At 34.3% G+C, this 15,986-nt stretch overlaps 3 protein-coding genes across 5 annotated transcripts; 2 read left to right on the forward strand and 1 right to left on the reverse strand.

Annotated features, from left to right (window-relative positions):
• Positions 1 to 412: 412 nt before the first annotated feature.
• Positions 413 to 3,432, forward strand: LOC107016299 (disease resistance protein RPP13-like). The gene is made up of 2 exons (XM_015216793.2): positions 413 to 3,198; positions 3,283 to 3,432. Exon 1 carries the CDS (start codon positions 653 to 655, stop codon positions 3,185 to 3,187), a length of 2,535 nt encoding a protein of 844 aa, XP_015072279.1. The 5' UTR covers positions 413 to 652; the 3' UTR covers positions 3,188 to 3,198; positions 3,283 to 3,432.
• A 2,657-nt stretch (positions 3,433 to 6,089) lies between these two features.
• Positions 6,090 to 15,079, reverse strand: LOC107015942. 3 transcript variants are annotated; one of them, XM_027916660.1, is made up of 5 exons: positions 14,933 to 15,079; positions 11,327 to 12,196; positions 11,148 to 11,207; positions 9,992 to 10,369; positions 6,090 to 6,583 (listed from the first exon to the last, which is right to left on the reverse strand). In XM_027916660.1, the coding sequence occupies exons 2-5, from the start codon at positions 11,948 to 11,950 to the stop codon at positions 6,572 to 6,574; spliced, it is 1,074 nt and encodes a 357-aa protein (XP_027772461.1). In that variant the 5' UTR covers positions 11,951 to 12,196; positions 14,933 to 15,079; the 3' UTR covers positions 6,090 to 6,571. The 3 variants fall into 3 exon arrangements, with proteins under 3 accessions (XP_027772461.1, XP_015071881.1, XP_027772460.1); XM_015216395.2 differs by having other exon boundaries at positions 6,090 to 6,604; positions 14,933 to 14,969; XM_027916659.1 differs by lacking the exon at positions 6,090 to 6,583 and adding an exon at positions 8,582 to 9,044.
• Positions 6,615 to 7,772, forward strand: LOC114076932 (disease resistance protein RPP13-like). The gene is given in 2 exon segments (XM_027916661.1): positions 6,615 to 6,840; positions 6,843 to 7,772. Coding segments are annotated over 2 exon segments (627 nt in total). The 5' UTR covers positions 6,615 to 6,647; the 3' UTR covers positions 7,277 to 7,772.
• Positions 15,080 to 15,986: the final 907 nt, after the last annotated feature.

Genomic DNA, 15,986 nt, shown 5'->3' on the forward strand with positions numbered 1-15,986 from the left:
TTTATAACCACATTGATACCATGAAATTTTAAAATCATATATTTTAAAAATCTTCTAGTCCTGATTAAAATGGTGTACCTAGTCAAACATGTTTCGATAAAATAAAGCAAATGAAATATAATTAATTAACTAAAAGTGATTTAGGTAAAGGAACAATTAAACCAATTCTTCTGAATAATAAAATTTAATCTAATATAATAGTATTGTCTTTTTAAATATCCTGATATTTACCCTACGGGAATCATTGTCGAGGGCCTTTTTGAAACAACATTTACCTCCACGAAGCAGCCTTGGGACATAATTTCTTGTCTAAACACACAACTTGTGCCAATGAAGCAGTGGCCTAGTGTTCTGTCGGACATTCTTCGTTGAAAAATTATACGAATTATACAAATTTAGTTTTTCAATACATATATATTAAATCTTGAACGATAACTTTTGGCTTCACCACTACACTAAGCATAACTTGTGTGATGGAATTTGAAATTCTTGGCTTGGAGTTAGTAGAGAATATATACTTTTCTTCTTTAGCATTCTATCATCTTTTTAACTTTTTTAAGCTTTAAATAGTGAATTCCATCATAACAATATTATTCATCTCTCAATTCCAAATATTAGTTTCCATACACACTTGTTCTTTTCAACCCTAAAGATGGCTGATGCCTTTGTGTCATTGGCAGTTCAAAAATTGGGTGATTTCCTAATACAACAAGTTTCACTGAGAATAAGTCTGAGAGAAGAAGTTACATGGCTGAGAAATGAGTTACTCTTCATACACTCATTCCTCAAAGATGCAGAAATAAAGCAATGTGTAGATCATAGAGTTCAGCAATGGGTGTTTGAAATCAACACTATTGCTAATGATGCTGTTGCTATACTCGAGAGTTACACGTTCCAGGCTGATGACGATGAATTTCCTAGTCGTCTCAAAGCTTGCGTTTGCATATATAGGAAGGAGAAGAAATTATACAATGTGGCAGAGGAGATTCAATCACTCAAACAGCGAATCATAGATATCTCTCGTAAACGAGAGACATATGGTATTACGAATATCAATTTAGGAGATCAAGGGCCAAGTAACCAGGTTACAACATTGAGGAGAACTACCTCGTATATAGATGATGATCACATTTTTGTTGGCTTTCAGGATGTTGTACAAACATTGCTAGCTCAACTTCTCAAAGCAGAGCCTCGTCGAACCGTCCTCTCCATTTATGGAATGGGGGGATTAGGCAAGACCACTCTTGCAAGAAACCTCTACAAAAATCCTAATATAGCCTCTCGCTTCCCTACACAGGCTTGGATATGTGTTTCTCAAGAGTACAACAAAATGGATCTTCTTAAGACTATCATAAAATCCATCCAAGGTCGCACCATGGGAACTCTAGGATTGTTGGAAAAGATGGATGAAAGAGATCTAGAAAACCACCTTCGTGATCTATTGAAAGAACGCAAATACCTTGTGGTGGTTGATGATGTATGGCAGAGAGAAGCATGGGAGAGTTTGAAAAGAGCATTCCCGGATGGCAAGAATGGCAGCAGAGTCATTATTACCACGCGCAAAGAGGATGTCGCTGAAAGAGCAGCCGACAGAGGTTTTGTTCATAAACTTCGTTTCCTAAGTCAAGAAGAAAGTTGGGATCTCTTTCTTAGGAAACTACTTGATGTTCGAGCAATGGTTGCAGAAATGGAAAGTCTAGCTAAGGATATGGTGGAAAAGTGTAGAGGCTTACCTCTTGCAATTGTTGTATTGAGCGGACTACTTTCGCATAAAAAAGAGCTAGATGAATGGCAAAAGGTGAAAGATCACCTTTGGAAGAGCATTAAAGAAGATAAATCTTTTGAAATCTCCAACATACTATCATTAAGCTACAATGATTTGTCAATTGAGCTCAAGCAGTGTTTTCTCTACTTTGGTATGTTTCCAGAAGATCGAGTGGTCAAGGCTGAAAACACAATATGGTTGTGGATGGCCGAGGGTTTCATACCAAGAGGAGAAGAAAGAATGGAGGATGTCGCTGAAGGCTTCTTGAATGAGCTGATACGACGAAGCTTGGTTCAAGTGGCTAAAACATTTTGGGGAAAAGTTACTGAATGTAGGGTTCATGATTTACTCCATGATCTTGTGATACAAAAGGCATTGGAGGTAAACTTTTTTGACATTTATGATCCAAAACGCCACTCCATATCCTCTTTATCTATCAGACATGTCATTCATAGTCAAGGAGAAAGGTACCCCTCACTTGATCTTTCTAACTTAAAGTTGAGGTCAATTATGGTCTTCGATCCAGATTTTCGTAAGTTGAGGTCAGTTCTGTTCCAACATCTATATGTGTTGCACTTGGATATGCATGTTGGGAATAGGCCTATAGTACCTGATGCCATAGGGAGTTTGTACCACCTCAAGTTTTTAAGATTGAGAGGTATCCGTCGTCTTCCCTCTTCCATTGGCAACCTCAAGAACTTACAAACACTTTGTGTCAATGAGGGCGGACAGTTTAACCAACTACCCCTCAAGACAGCTGAACTAATAAATTTAAGACATTTAGTTGCTTCGTATTCAGAACCTCTGGTACATATAAGCAAACTCACTAGTCTTCAAGTTCTTCAAGGTGTTTGTTGTGATCAGTGGAAAGATGCAGACCCTATTGATTTAGTCAATCTTCGGGAGTTAGACATGTATGATATTAAGAAATTTTATTCCCTAAACAACATTAGCAGCTTGAAAAACCTAAGCACTCTCACATTGCATTGTTCAAATATGGAATCATTACCATCTCTTGAATTTGTCAACTGTTGTGAAAAACTCCAGAAATTGTGTTTAGATGGGGGAATAGAGAAACTACCTCTGTTTCCAAATTCCATCACAATGATAGCTCTTTGGAACTCAGCATTGAGAGAAGATCCGATGCCTATTCTGGGAATGCTGCCAAACCTAAAGAATCTCCAATTGTTTAGAGCTTACGAAGGAAAGGAAATAATGTGCAGTGATAACAGCTTCATTCGATTAGAGTTCCTTATTCTTGATTATCTTTGGAACCTAGAAAGATGGGATTTAGCCACAAGTGCAATGCCTCTCATTAAAGATCTTCTTATCCATCGTTGTTCAAAGCTGAAGGAGATTCCAGAGAGAATGAAAGACGTGAAGCATTTCAAACATATATCTCATATGAAGTCTTATTCTTGATAATAGAAAAGGTAAATATACAAACAAATCCCAATCTACATAACTTTCTTCATTTTTTTCTTTTTTTTTGTATAGATAATGTATGTGTTAAACAGGAGATGAAGTTGTCACTCGAAGATGAAGATGTGTTGTCCAAGCATCAATCAAGTTTCCATCACTTCACTGATTTTGTGATTCTTTTTTTTAAGTGTGGAATTGGTTGTAAGAGATTTTTTGTATGCAAAAATGATTTTGTGATTATTTAATTAATACTAGTTTCTGAGGACGTGCTTCGCACGTGTGTTTCATGTAAATATTTATAGATACGTTAGAATGACTAAAATCTCATGGAAATATATATATAATTATAATGAATAATAAAATGTATCAATTACAAAATTCAAAGACTTACGGCAATAAAACATTCATAGAAAACTAAATTAAGAAGTCTAAAAGAGTGAAAAAAAAAACAAAAAGAAACAGAATATTTAAGTAAAAATACAATATAGACATTATTCTTATAAGATTGATGTATATAGATGAAAATATAAGTACAAAATTAGTACATAACTCTCTGAGTTTTTATTGACTCATTTCATATCCTATCAAAATTCAAGAGTCTTCATCATCTGTTTTTACTATAGAATTAAAAATAATAGCCTAATAATCTTCATAGGGGTTTCATGAGATAAAGAAGTTGAATTTATATAAATAGAATAGAAGGAATATCAAAAGATATCTTAAAGTTTTAGTTTAAATGTTTGGAGGTTATAAATATGAAAAGATGAGAGTTATGAATATTAAGAGTATAAAAGTTAAATAAGTAATTAGAAAATAATAATAAATAAATGAAGAATATGAAAAAAAAAATTAAAGTTAGCAAACCATGTAAAAAGAACAACTAAAGTTCTTATCATGTAATTAAGCATTAATGAATTAAATTTGTAAAGCTAGAGTCATTCTTTAATAATAATCAAGAGGACATTATCAATGTGCGTCTCCATTTTGTATATTTGCATCCTTTAAATTATTAAATTTCGTTATTTATCATAAAGAATAATACTTTATCCACATCAATTATATTATTCATGAGAGGGGTTAAGGAAAAAGTTATAAGAAGAGGGAAAGAAAAGAAATTTAGGTAAAGATTTTTTTAAAAAAAATTATAATTATTATATACATATAGATTATAGATGATAAATATTAATAAATTAGATATTTAATTAGGAATTAACCTTAGGAAGTCTAAAAGTCATAAACATTTAATTAAATTTATACAATCAAATATTTAAATATTTTATAATAATTTAATTTGTAGAAAGGGTAAAACCGTAATTCAACTTTCAACTTTTTTGTTCATGCTTTTAGTAATATATGATACATCTGGTACAACAATATACAAGACTTTTATATTTCTTTTTTACAAAAATATTGTAAAACTTGATATACAAGATTTATACACGAATATTATACGAAATCATAAGATGGATCTAAGTCAGATTCTGATTTGGGTGGCGAGTACCAGGTCAAGACTCGAGGTCAGATCTTGGATAAGATGTCGGGGTTTATTCTTGAGTCAGGTATCAGTGTGGGGTTCAGAATTGGGTTTTGGATCAAGAGTAGAGGTCTAGTCCCAAATCAGTTATTTGAGTCCCGAATCAGTTGTCAAGATCGGGTGTCGTGGTTAAATTCCAATTCGAAAGTCAAGTCCTTGATAAAGAGTTGGGATCATATCCCAATTTGGAAAATGAGTCAAGTGTCAGAGTCAGGTCTCACATCAAGTGTAAGGGTCGAATCTTGGTTTGGATCTCGGGTTGGGTGTCGAGATCGAGACCCAAAATGATCATCTGGAGTCGAGGCCAGGCCCTGATTCGGGTGTCGGAGTAGGTCCTAGATCAGTTATTAGAGTTGATTTTCGAATCAGGAACTATTTTCCTAAATGTATTTTCTAATCTCTAGCCAAAAATAGAAGTTTTTTTTTAAAAAAAAATGTTATTGATTAACTAACCAAACACTAAAAATATTTTTCACTCTCACGAACCCGAAATGAGAAAATAAGTTAGAAACCAACTTATTTACTAAGAAAACATTCTCAGCCATACCAAACGCACCCTTAAGTCTCAATCCAAAAGAGTATTGAGGGTTGACAATCAGTTATATGAATCAACACTATCAATAATGTTCTATTATTAATTAAAAGTTGATGGTAAAAAATACACCTAAAGTATCCTAATTTATATTTTAACTATCAGTTATACACTCTAACTTACAAAATGATCATCTAGACACCTAACTCAAAACGTATGTGTCACGTCTACGTCTGGTGTCCATGAGACACAATGAGGACAAATTAAAGTGTTTAATTGTCAATTAAGACCAAATTGAGATGTCTAGATGTACACTCTCAAAGTTGAAGTGCTTATTTGCTAGTTGATTAGATTGAATCAAATCAAGAAAAAGAAACACAAACAAGGATTTGGTTTAGTATTGAAGAAGAAAAGATCCATCATAATTAATTTAGTTTAGTCATAACTTAAGAAAAAGCATATCAAAATCAAACCAAAGTATATTTATATAAATTTTATAAATATGTTATACTTTAAAATATTTATTATATAATTCTTAATAAATAATGGTTGTAGATGCCAAATGGTGGTAATTAATGGTGGACGAAGGCTGTAGGTTAGATGAGGGAATTGTTTGAACTACTAACAGCATCATATCCAGTAAAATCTCAATAAATAGGATTCGAGAAAGGTAGAGTGTACGCATACTCTACCTCCGATTTCATGAAAATATTTAAATAAATATCTTAATAATATTAATATTTTTGGTGTGATCACTATTCTGATGGAATTATGCAAAATCAAATATTGACTATATAGAAATTAGAAAGAAATCATGTGCACTACAAGCAAACCAATTTTAAATTTTCTGGGAATGTGTACTAACAATGAATGATAATGTACTTGTTTATATTATTCCACATTAATCAAAGAGAAGAAAAGTAAACTAAAATATACCTTCCACATTAATCAAAGAGAAGAAAAGTAAACTAAAATATACCTGACTCTTGAGTCAAACTTCTTCTGGCAGCAATTAACAGCCAGCTTTGATGGTTGATGCCTTTGTGTCATTTGCAGTTCAAAAACTGGGGGATTTCCTCATACAGGAAGCTTCCCTGCATACAAGTCTCAGACAGGATGTGCGGTGGCTGCGAAATGAGCTGTTCTTCATGCAGTCTTTCCTTAAAGATGCATAACAAAAGCAAGTTGTAGATCAAAGAGTTCAACAACGGGTGTTTGAGATCAACTTTGTTGCTAATGACGTTGTTGCCATACTCGAGACTTATAGATTCGAGGCTAGTAAAGGTGAAGATGCTAGATTTGCTAGTCGTCTGAAGGCTTACACTTGCATCTGTAGGAAGGAGAAAAAGTTCTACAATGCCAGCAAAGAGATCAAATCACTAAAGCATCGAAGCATGGATATCTCTCGCAAACGAGATACTTATGGTATTAGAGATATCAATAATGCAGGAGAAGGGTCAAGTAATCTCCCAAACAATCAGCATGACTTGATTAGAACATTGAGGAGAACTACCTCATATGTAGATGAGGATCACATTTTTGTTGGCTTTCAGGATGTTGTACAAACATTGCTAGCTGAACTTCTCAAAAGCCTCACAGAAGTGTCATCTCCATTTATGGTATGGGCGGATCAGGCAAGACAACTCTTGCGAGAAACCTATACATCAGTTCTACTATAGTCTCTAGCTTCCCTACACGTGCTTGGATATGTGTTTCTCAAGAGTACAGCACCATGGATCTCCTTAGGAATATCATAAAATCCATCCAAGGTTGCACCAAGGAAACTCTAGATTTGTTGGAAAAGATGACAGAGATCGATCTAGAAATTTACCTTCGTGATCTTTTAAAAGAACCCAAATACCTTGTGGTGGTCGATGATTTATGGCATAGAGAAGCATGGGAAAGTTTGAAACGGGCATTTCCAGATAGCAAGAAGGCAGCAGAGTTATTATTACTACACGCAAAGAGGATGTCGCTGAAAGAGCAGATAACAAAGGTTTTGTCTATAGACTTCGCTTCCTGAGCCAAGAAGAAAGTTGGGATCTCTTTTGTAGGAAACTACTTGATGTTCGGGCAATGGTCTCAGCAATGGAAAGGCTAGCAAAGGAAATGGTGGACAAGTGTGGAGGTTTACCTCTTGCAGTTGTTGTATTAAGCGGACTACTTTCACATAAAAGGGGGCTAGAAGAATGGGAAAAGGTGAAGTACCACCTTTGGCAAAACATTGAAGACGACTCTATTGAAGTCTCCTGCATACTATCATTGAGCTACAACGATTTGCCAACTGTGCTCAAGCAGTGTTTCCTGTACTTGGTATTTTTCCAGAAGATCATGTGGTCCATGTTGATCACATATTATGGTTGTGGATGGCTGAAGGGTTTGTACCAACAGGAAAAGAAATGATGGAGGATGTTGCTGAAGGCTTCTTGAATGAGTTGATAAGACGAAGCTTGATACAAGTGGTACACACATTTTGTGAAAAAGTTGGTAAATGTAGGATTCATGATCTGCTTCGCGATCTTGCCGTGCAAAAGCATTGGAGGTAAACTTTTTTGACATTTTTGATCCAATAAAGCACTCCATATCCTCCTAGTGTCTTAGACATGCCATTCATAGTCAAGGAAAAAGGTATCTCACACTTGATCTTTCTAACTTGAAGTTGAGCTCACTTATGTTCCTTGATCCGGATTTTTTAAATATGGCTCCTATAAAGTTCTGTAATGTGTTCCAACATCTATATGTGTTGTACTTGGAGATGCGTGTTGACAATATGTCTATAGTACCTAAAGCCATAGGAAGTTTGTACCACCTCAAGTTCTTAAGATTGAGAGGTATCCATGATCTTCCCTCTTCCATTGGCAACCTCAAGAATTTACAGACACTTCTTGTCAATGACTATGGATACTTTTGCAACTACCCCGCGAGACAACTGACCTGATAAATCTAAGACATTTAGTTGCTTCGTATTCAAAACCCCTGAAACGTATAAACAAATTCACTAGTCTTCAAGTTCTTAAAGGCATCCATTGTGATCAGTGGAAAGATGTTGACGCTGTTGATTTAGTCAATCTTCGAGAATTAAGCATGCATGATATTACCAAATCTTACTCACTAAACAACATTACCAATCCACAGCGACCACTCCTATATAACTTTGTTGATTTCTCTTTTCTTCTTTTTCTATAAATAGTGTGTTAATTTTAGGGAGAAGAAGCTGTCATTTGAAGACATTCACGTTGATGAGGTTGGGCTGTCGAAGCATGAATCAAGTTTCTGTCACTTAACTGATTATTTCAGCATTCAATTTTATTTATTTTTTTTGGTTTGATTTTTCAATGTTTAATTTATTTTTGGTTTTGGTTTTATTTAGTGTGTATTGGAAGAGAACTGTTCTTTTGGGATTCTATGCATAAATGATGTTGTTAATGTGTTAATTAATTGTTCTACGCTATCTTATCTTGCTTATCCACATTTAAGATAATGCTTTATGTAATAGGTTACTGTTGAATCTGATTATCTCCTCAGAGAACTAACTTGATAAACTTAAACACTATTAATAGCTCAATATGGAGAAACTCTACAAGTTGGAAAACATCGTGGGTAACTCCCACTTCCGATGAACACCCTAAAGAGCATAATTGTCTAAATGATTTCGATAGGCAATCCTTTAAGCTAACCAGAAGGCTCCCTCTTTGATCCCTCTTCCGTCTACTTAAATGCTGCATCACATTCATTTCATGCTAGTAATTAACATCAAGATTGCATCATGGCAGAAACAACATCAAATTCCACTACAGAAAAACAAAACAGAAAGATAATGACACATATCAGTTTTTCACAAGAGGCAGTTGACAAAGTTAATGTCTCTTAGATCCTGAATACCAAAAGGAGTTTTGAAGCTGCATTGGAGTGTTTTCTAGTGTTTTGCTCTCTTTTTCTTATATCTTGTTTTTGTTTCTTTGAGATGAGAAAAGAAATTAAAATCCATAGAACGTAGATGCTAATGGTTTGTTATAAAACTTCCAAATCATGTCTTTTGTGAAGGAAAAAAAATGTCACAGTTCAAGTCCAGCAATTCCCGGCAAATTACTCAATTCGTCAAACAGCCATGAAAACTAAAAACTATTTCACTGATTCGCTGTATCATTTTCATTTTTCATTTTCTGTTCCTGTGTCCTTTTTTCTCAACCTATAAATACTTGTATGTCTAATAATGTGTGTGATACTTGTAAGACCACTGCTATGTATGATATTCAATGTTATACAGATGCATCCCCCATCCAGGAGACACAGGAAAAGATGGAGTGTTTAGTTGCTAGTTAGGACCAAGTTGAGGTGTCTATACATGCACTCTCAAAGTTGAGTGTTTACTTGTCAGTTGAGGCTAAGTTTATTTATGTATAATGCCTTTTTGATATAGTTGCTAACTCTGACATAACATTTTGGTAGATATAGCTGACAAAAAATAATACACAGCTATTGAGGATTCTTCCTTCAAGTCTATTCATTTCTAAGGAAAAAATTTTCTTCTTTATATAACTGGATATCAAGTTCTCATAATTTCTGTACAATGATGAGACAGAGAGAAAACTACTATGAAGAATCTAAAAATAAAGATATTCTCTCATGGAATTTATAAGCAGACAAGTAAATATTTAAGTTAATATTTAACTAAACTTATTCTTCCAAATATACTACCTAACTACCTTCAGAAGTATCAGTCAAGAAATAGTGATACCTTGTCCTTGAGACTGCTTTTCTTCTTCACCATAAGTGGCTGAACCTCAGAAGGATTACTTCGGGTTTTCTTGTTCAGATCATGAGCTAAACTCATTTCTTCTCTGACCAGTTCAACTCTCTTCTCCTCGTGAGTTTTCTTCAACAGGGGACCAAGAAACAAATCTAACATGTCTTGGGTCGGATTCTCGGACATGTTAAGCTTAGGAGAAGCATCTTCAATTGTTCTCTCTTGAATTGAAATACAATCAAAATTTGTTTCTCTTCTCAAAGATTGATTGTCAACTTCACTTAATGAGCCTATTGACATGGAAATAGCATCCTCCGTTGGACCACTTTTTCCTTTGCCTGATGTAGCTTGCTCATTCTCATTCACATACTGCCAGGAAATGGAAAATACGATAACAACCAATAATTCTCATATTTACAACAAAAGTCAAAGTACCAATTTTTTATACCAAACAACAAGAGCACTTAAGACACCAACAACAACAACAACAACTTACCGGATGTAATCTCGCAAGTGGGGTCTACACAGACCTTACCCCTACCCTCGGCTCAAAAGAAGTGTAATCAAAGAATAGCAAGATGAAAAAAGCAAATGAAGCAACAGGTAGTAGTAAATATTAAAGAATATGATACTACGTGAATACTAAATAATGCTACAAATAAGGAGAAGAAGAGAAGAGGAGATTCATTCGCCCCTGCCTCACCCACATAAAAGCACGAGATTAACCCAAGACACCACATATATTTTAAAAATCATTCAAATGCCACAGATTAATACTCCCTCCATTTCAAAAAGAATGACTCTATTTTCTTTTTAGTCTGTTTCAAAAAGAATGACCCTTTCCTTTTTTGGCAACACTTTAACTTTAACTTTCAACGTGGCATGTTTAAGACCACAAGATTAAATGACATTTTGGTACATTTGACATAACTTTAATTTAGAACCACAAGATAAAAAGGTCTTCTTTCTTTTCTTAAACTCCGTTCCAAGTCAAACTAGGTCATTCTTTTTGAAACAGAGGGAGTAACTTATTTCTATATTTTCAAATAGCAAGTGATGTAGTGCCTCTCATTTTTAATAGCAATTAAAGCTTTAGTAAATGATTCAGATGTTTCAAAATTAATAAGATTTAGATATCAATAATCACCTCCTTAGCAATGCTCATCAAATCTTCAACGGTCAAATCTTCATCAGCATCACCAGCATACTGTAAAAATGAACAGTAAGGAAATCTTAGTACCACATTTCTGGCCAAATGTGATCATTACTTTAGATGGTAAATTTGAAGAATTGTTTAGGAAACCTCAAGAGAATTAAAGAGGTCACCTCTTCCGCCATGTGCATTAGATCTTCAACAGTCAAATCCTCATCATCTGTGTTTGGTATTGACTCTTCAACATCAGCACAATTCTCATTCCAGGAATTCTTTGTTTTCTGTTTCTGCCTCCTTAAATTAGGGCCAGCTTCACTAGAATTTTCCTTCAATCTGCTGCATTTTCTCTTCCTTAAGCCGCATCTATCACTTGCTGTTGTTGTTGACTCTTCCATCTCAGCAACTCTCTCAGTCTTGGAATTCTTCGTTTTCTGTTTCTGTCTCCTCAACATAGGAACCTCTCCATCACCACTTACTTGCTTGCTGTCACATTCACTCCCCATTAAAGTGCTTTGATCATTACAATCATCATTTGGTAGGTTTAACTTTCTTCTGCTTCTTTTTGTTGTTTGACATATTGGAAGCTGAGTGGACGACTCCTCAGTGAATGTTTCCTTTTTATCCTTAATCCTTCTGTTTTTCTGTCTCTGAGTGACAACCTCCTCCTCTGTAGTATTATTATTGTCTACTTTATCAGTTTTGGCTTTTTCCTTTACTTGATCAGCAGCAGATGTAGCAAACATCCACTGAGGCAACTTCCTTGTTCCACCCTTGTCAAGAACAACCCGATCATCCATTATTTTGATTGCTTTCTTTTGCAGAACTACTCTAGCAGATGAATTTCTTGTAGAGTAAAAGCTACTCAGTTGAGAGAAAGGAGGACACTCAGAATATTCAAGCTAAAAGTTGTACCGAAAACAACTCAATCAGCTTGACCAGCTTATACGTAGTGGTAAAGGGACGCAATTTCAATTTCCATCATCTCGTATTTTTCCACTAAAAAGAATGACGAATTTGAGCATTCACCTTCCTCAAAGTGCGCCCTGTAAAAGTAAACAAAAGGAGAAAATAAATCCTCTTTCCCATGATTAAGCATCAACCACAAACTTTGGGCTTATATTATAGGAAGTCCTTATGAAGCGGGTACCAGTAAGCACACAAGAATAACTAGTAATAACATATATAACTTTGAAGAGAAATTATAAAATTTTCAAAACTATGTACAATATTTTTGAGGATTGTACCTTCCCCACATAATCTATAAAAAAAATTAGATTGTAACTATAATGCCTTGAACATTATAGTTAAATCATTATTTTAGATAATTGATAAATCTTTTCGTTTTTATTGACTACTAGTTATTATATTAAACAGTGCCTTACAATTTGGGTAAAACGGGAAAAGAAGCTGTCTTTTATTGATCCATTTTTGACAAGCACTTGAAGACATATGCATAAATGAAGTTGGATTGTAGAAGCATTAAACAGGTTTCTGCCGCTTTACTGATTATTTCAGGGCTGCCAAAGAGAGTCAATGTCTTCAGTTTTTTGTTGGTTTGGTTTGGTTTTTTACTGTTTAATTTCTTTGTGTGTGTGGAATTGGTTTGAAGAGAATTGGTTTTGGCATTCTATGCATAAATGCTAGTGTTAACATAAATTAATTGGTCTGAGGTAAGTTATCTTGCTTATCCACATTTAAGATAATGTTTTATGTAATATGTTACTGCTGAATCTGATTATTAAGACTATTAATTGCTCGATATGGAGAAACTCAGTGAGTTGGAAAACATCATGGTTAACCCCCAGTTCCGATGAACACACACTAAAGAGCATAACTGTTTAAATGTTTTCGACATAGGGCCTTCTTCCAGATGGCTTCCTCTTTAATCCCTCTTCCGTCTACTTAAATGATGTGCCACATTCATTTCATGCTAGTAATTAATATCAAGATTGCATCAATGACATAAATGACACTAAATACCACTACAAAATACTAACAAAACAGAAAAAAGATGTCACACATCAGTTTTTCACAAGAGTCAGTTGACAAAGTACATGTCTCTTAGATCCTGAATACCAAAAAAAAAAGTTTTGAAGCTGCGTTGGAGTTTTTTCTATTGTTTTGCTCTTTTTTTCTTATATCTTGTTTTGATTTCTTTGAGATGAGAAAAGAAATTAAAATCCATAGAACATAGATGCTCACTGTTAACAATAAAACTTCCAAAATCATGTTTTTTGTGAAGGAAAAAAAAATGTCACAGTTCAAGTCCAGCAATTCCCAGTAAAATTACTCAAATCGTCAAACGAATCCATAAAGCAACACAGAATTTAGACATCAAACCCAACTTCATAATATACTTTCTCTGCGCGAAGTGCCAATTTACTGAGTCATGTCATGTTTCACTTTATGTTCCTGTTGCTTTTTCTCAACCTATGAATAATTTTTTTTGAAGCTCTCAACCTATGAAGTAATTGTTTGTCTAAATGTGTGTGATACTTGTAAGACCACAGCTATGTGTGATATCAATGTTATACAGAGTTACATACTTTAGATGAATGTCAATTGCACACCAAGAACACTCCACCTTCTGTTACTGCTCCTCTTGACTCTAACAGATTGATACTTCACACTGCCAGTCCTACAAATACGCTCCTTTACTTGCTGATCAAAGTCTATCATCCTATCAACCTCATCCATCATCCTTCTTTGATAAGACCTTGCCACCATCCACTTCTAGTAGCCACTTAGACATACCTGCTCCTAGGAGATACTCTAGGATGTAGGATCCACAATACCCCATCTCATTTGATGGAATTTGTCTATTATCTTCCCCTTTTGAAAGACCAGGTCTAAGAACCTTCTCCATCTCTCAGTGCCCTTTTCACCAACACTGGAAAAATTCCCCTCATCTCACTGGATCCTGATAGCCAGCAGCCAGCAGGTTATGCAAAACATTTCTTATGATAAGAGAACCTAATTACTATGAGAGAGTAGCTATGAATCCTGCATGGCGACCAACCATGACACGGTAATTTTAGACTTTATATGCTAACCAAACTTAGATTCGGCCGCTAATCTACCTGCAGGAAAGAAGGCAATAGGTTGTAGGTGGGTTTACAAGATCAAACACAGCGCACATGGAAGTGTAGCAAGGTTCAAGGCTAGGTTGGTGGGCAAAGGGTACACTTGACTACATTGAAACATTTTCACCAATGGTCATCTTGACCATTGTGGAGACTTTAATCAATGTGGTTGTCAAACAAGGATAGACGCTTTATCAACTAGATGTCAATAACCAACATGGTTGTGATGCACTGGTGGGAGTGCTTCACCCTTAACCAGAGGTCTCCTTCAAGCCCTAGGTATAGAGAAAATCTTGTTGGGAGCGCCACCTCTAAGTGGGCCCTGCCGTGTGTCATCCGAATTTAGTCGGATCTCCAAGGTAGACTCCGGACATCGAGTGGAACGAGATGTCAATAATGCGTTCCCCATGGAAACTTGCATGGAGAAGTCTAAATGGATGCTCCATGACTAGTGTGGAGACTCAAAAAGTGTCCGTATGGCTTAAAACAGACAAGTTGACAATGGTATGATAAGCTAACAGAAACTTTATACTCGATTTGCATATCAATCAGACAACAAAATACAATTAAATATGCTTGAAATGAAAACCCACAATTACCAAAGTTATCCTATCACAATTTCATCCCTAATTCAATTGTATCTCATATATAAGAAGATTATAAGCTAAATTCGCAGCTTTCGGGTTCGATTCTTACCTCAAATAGGTGAAAATCCACTGATTATCGGCGACCGGCAGCTTCCGATTCTTCCAAATCGGAGAAGAACGTCATCAGTTTATTGGTGTACTTGGAGAGAATGACAACTAGTCCTTATAGTCCTTTAACTATTCAAAAAATTGTCCATTTTAGTTCATTTACTATATGTTTATCGATTTAGCCTGTTAACTATAAAACTATCGATTTTAGTCTTTTAAGTATTCAAAAACTTATTAGATTTAATTTTTTTCTATTTTTAATATAAATAGCTTAGGTTTGTAACAAAATTCATGTCTCGATAAATAAAATTTTCAGCAATTTTTTTTATTATTTCTCTCTCTCTTCGCTTCATTTTCTTTAAATTAATCTTATGCGAAAAACCTTAATCTTAATGAGTCAAAACAAAATTCACAAGCAAAGAAAATGTAACTCATAATTTTATTCAACAGAGGGCATATTTATTACTACTGATGACTTGGATATACTAAACTTTATTATAAAAAGAAAAAATTATTCCCTGTTAAATTAAAAGTCAGACTTCATTGAACGGAGTTTATTTAATTTTTTAAAAATTGAAATTTATTATAAAATAGTATACTTGTAATTTTTTAATTATTTTTTAATAGATCAATTTTATTATTTTATTCATTTTATTTTATGTGAAGAATTTGAGTAAATTAAATAAAATTCACAGTAATTAAAATATTCAAGTGAGACATCAAGTTATTAACAACAATTATAGATAATTACCCTCCATTGAATAGAATTAAAAATTATGTCTTATTTCCTCATTAATTTTATTTTGAATCGTAAACGTTATTGTTTTTTTTTGTAACAGTAAATGTCATTGATATATGTGATATGAATTTAACATGTCATAATTATTTTTATTAACTATTTTTAGAAGTTATCATCAAAATTATTTAACAAAAAATAAAATAATAAAATTTAAATTTATTCCTCCCCCCCCCCCCCCCCCCTTCCCACATTAACAAACAAAATCTACTGGAGAAACTCTTGTCGGCGAGATTTTCTGTACTCTTTTTCTCACCTG

The sequence above is a fragment of the Solanum pennellii genome, chromosome 4 (assembly GCF_001406875.1).
Source record: "Solanum pennellii chromosome 4, SPENNV200".
NCBI lineage: Eukaryota > Viridiplantae > Streptophyta > Magnoliopsida > Solanales > Solanaceae > Solanum > Solanum pennellii.

Coding starts and splice junctions, on each gene's coding strand:
- LOC107016299 (XM_015216793.2), top strand. CDS start 653: ATGGCTGATGCCTTTGTGTCATTGGCAGTTCAAAAATTGGGTGATTTC.
- LOC107015942 (XM_015216395.2), bottom strand. CDS start 11,950: ATGGATGATCGGGTTGTTCTTGACAAGGGTGGAACAAGGAAGTTGCCT. Junction 11,208..11,326: donor TAATGCACATGGCGGAAGAG/GTGACCTCTTTA, acceptor TCATTTTTACAG/TATGCTGGTGATGCTGATGA. Junction 6,605..9,991: donor AAAGCAGTCTCAAGGACAAG/GTATCACTATTT, acceptor CTGGCATTGTAG/AACTTTTTCTCCTTCCTACA.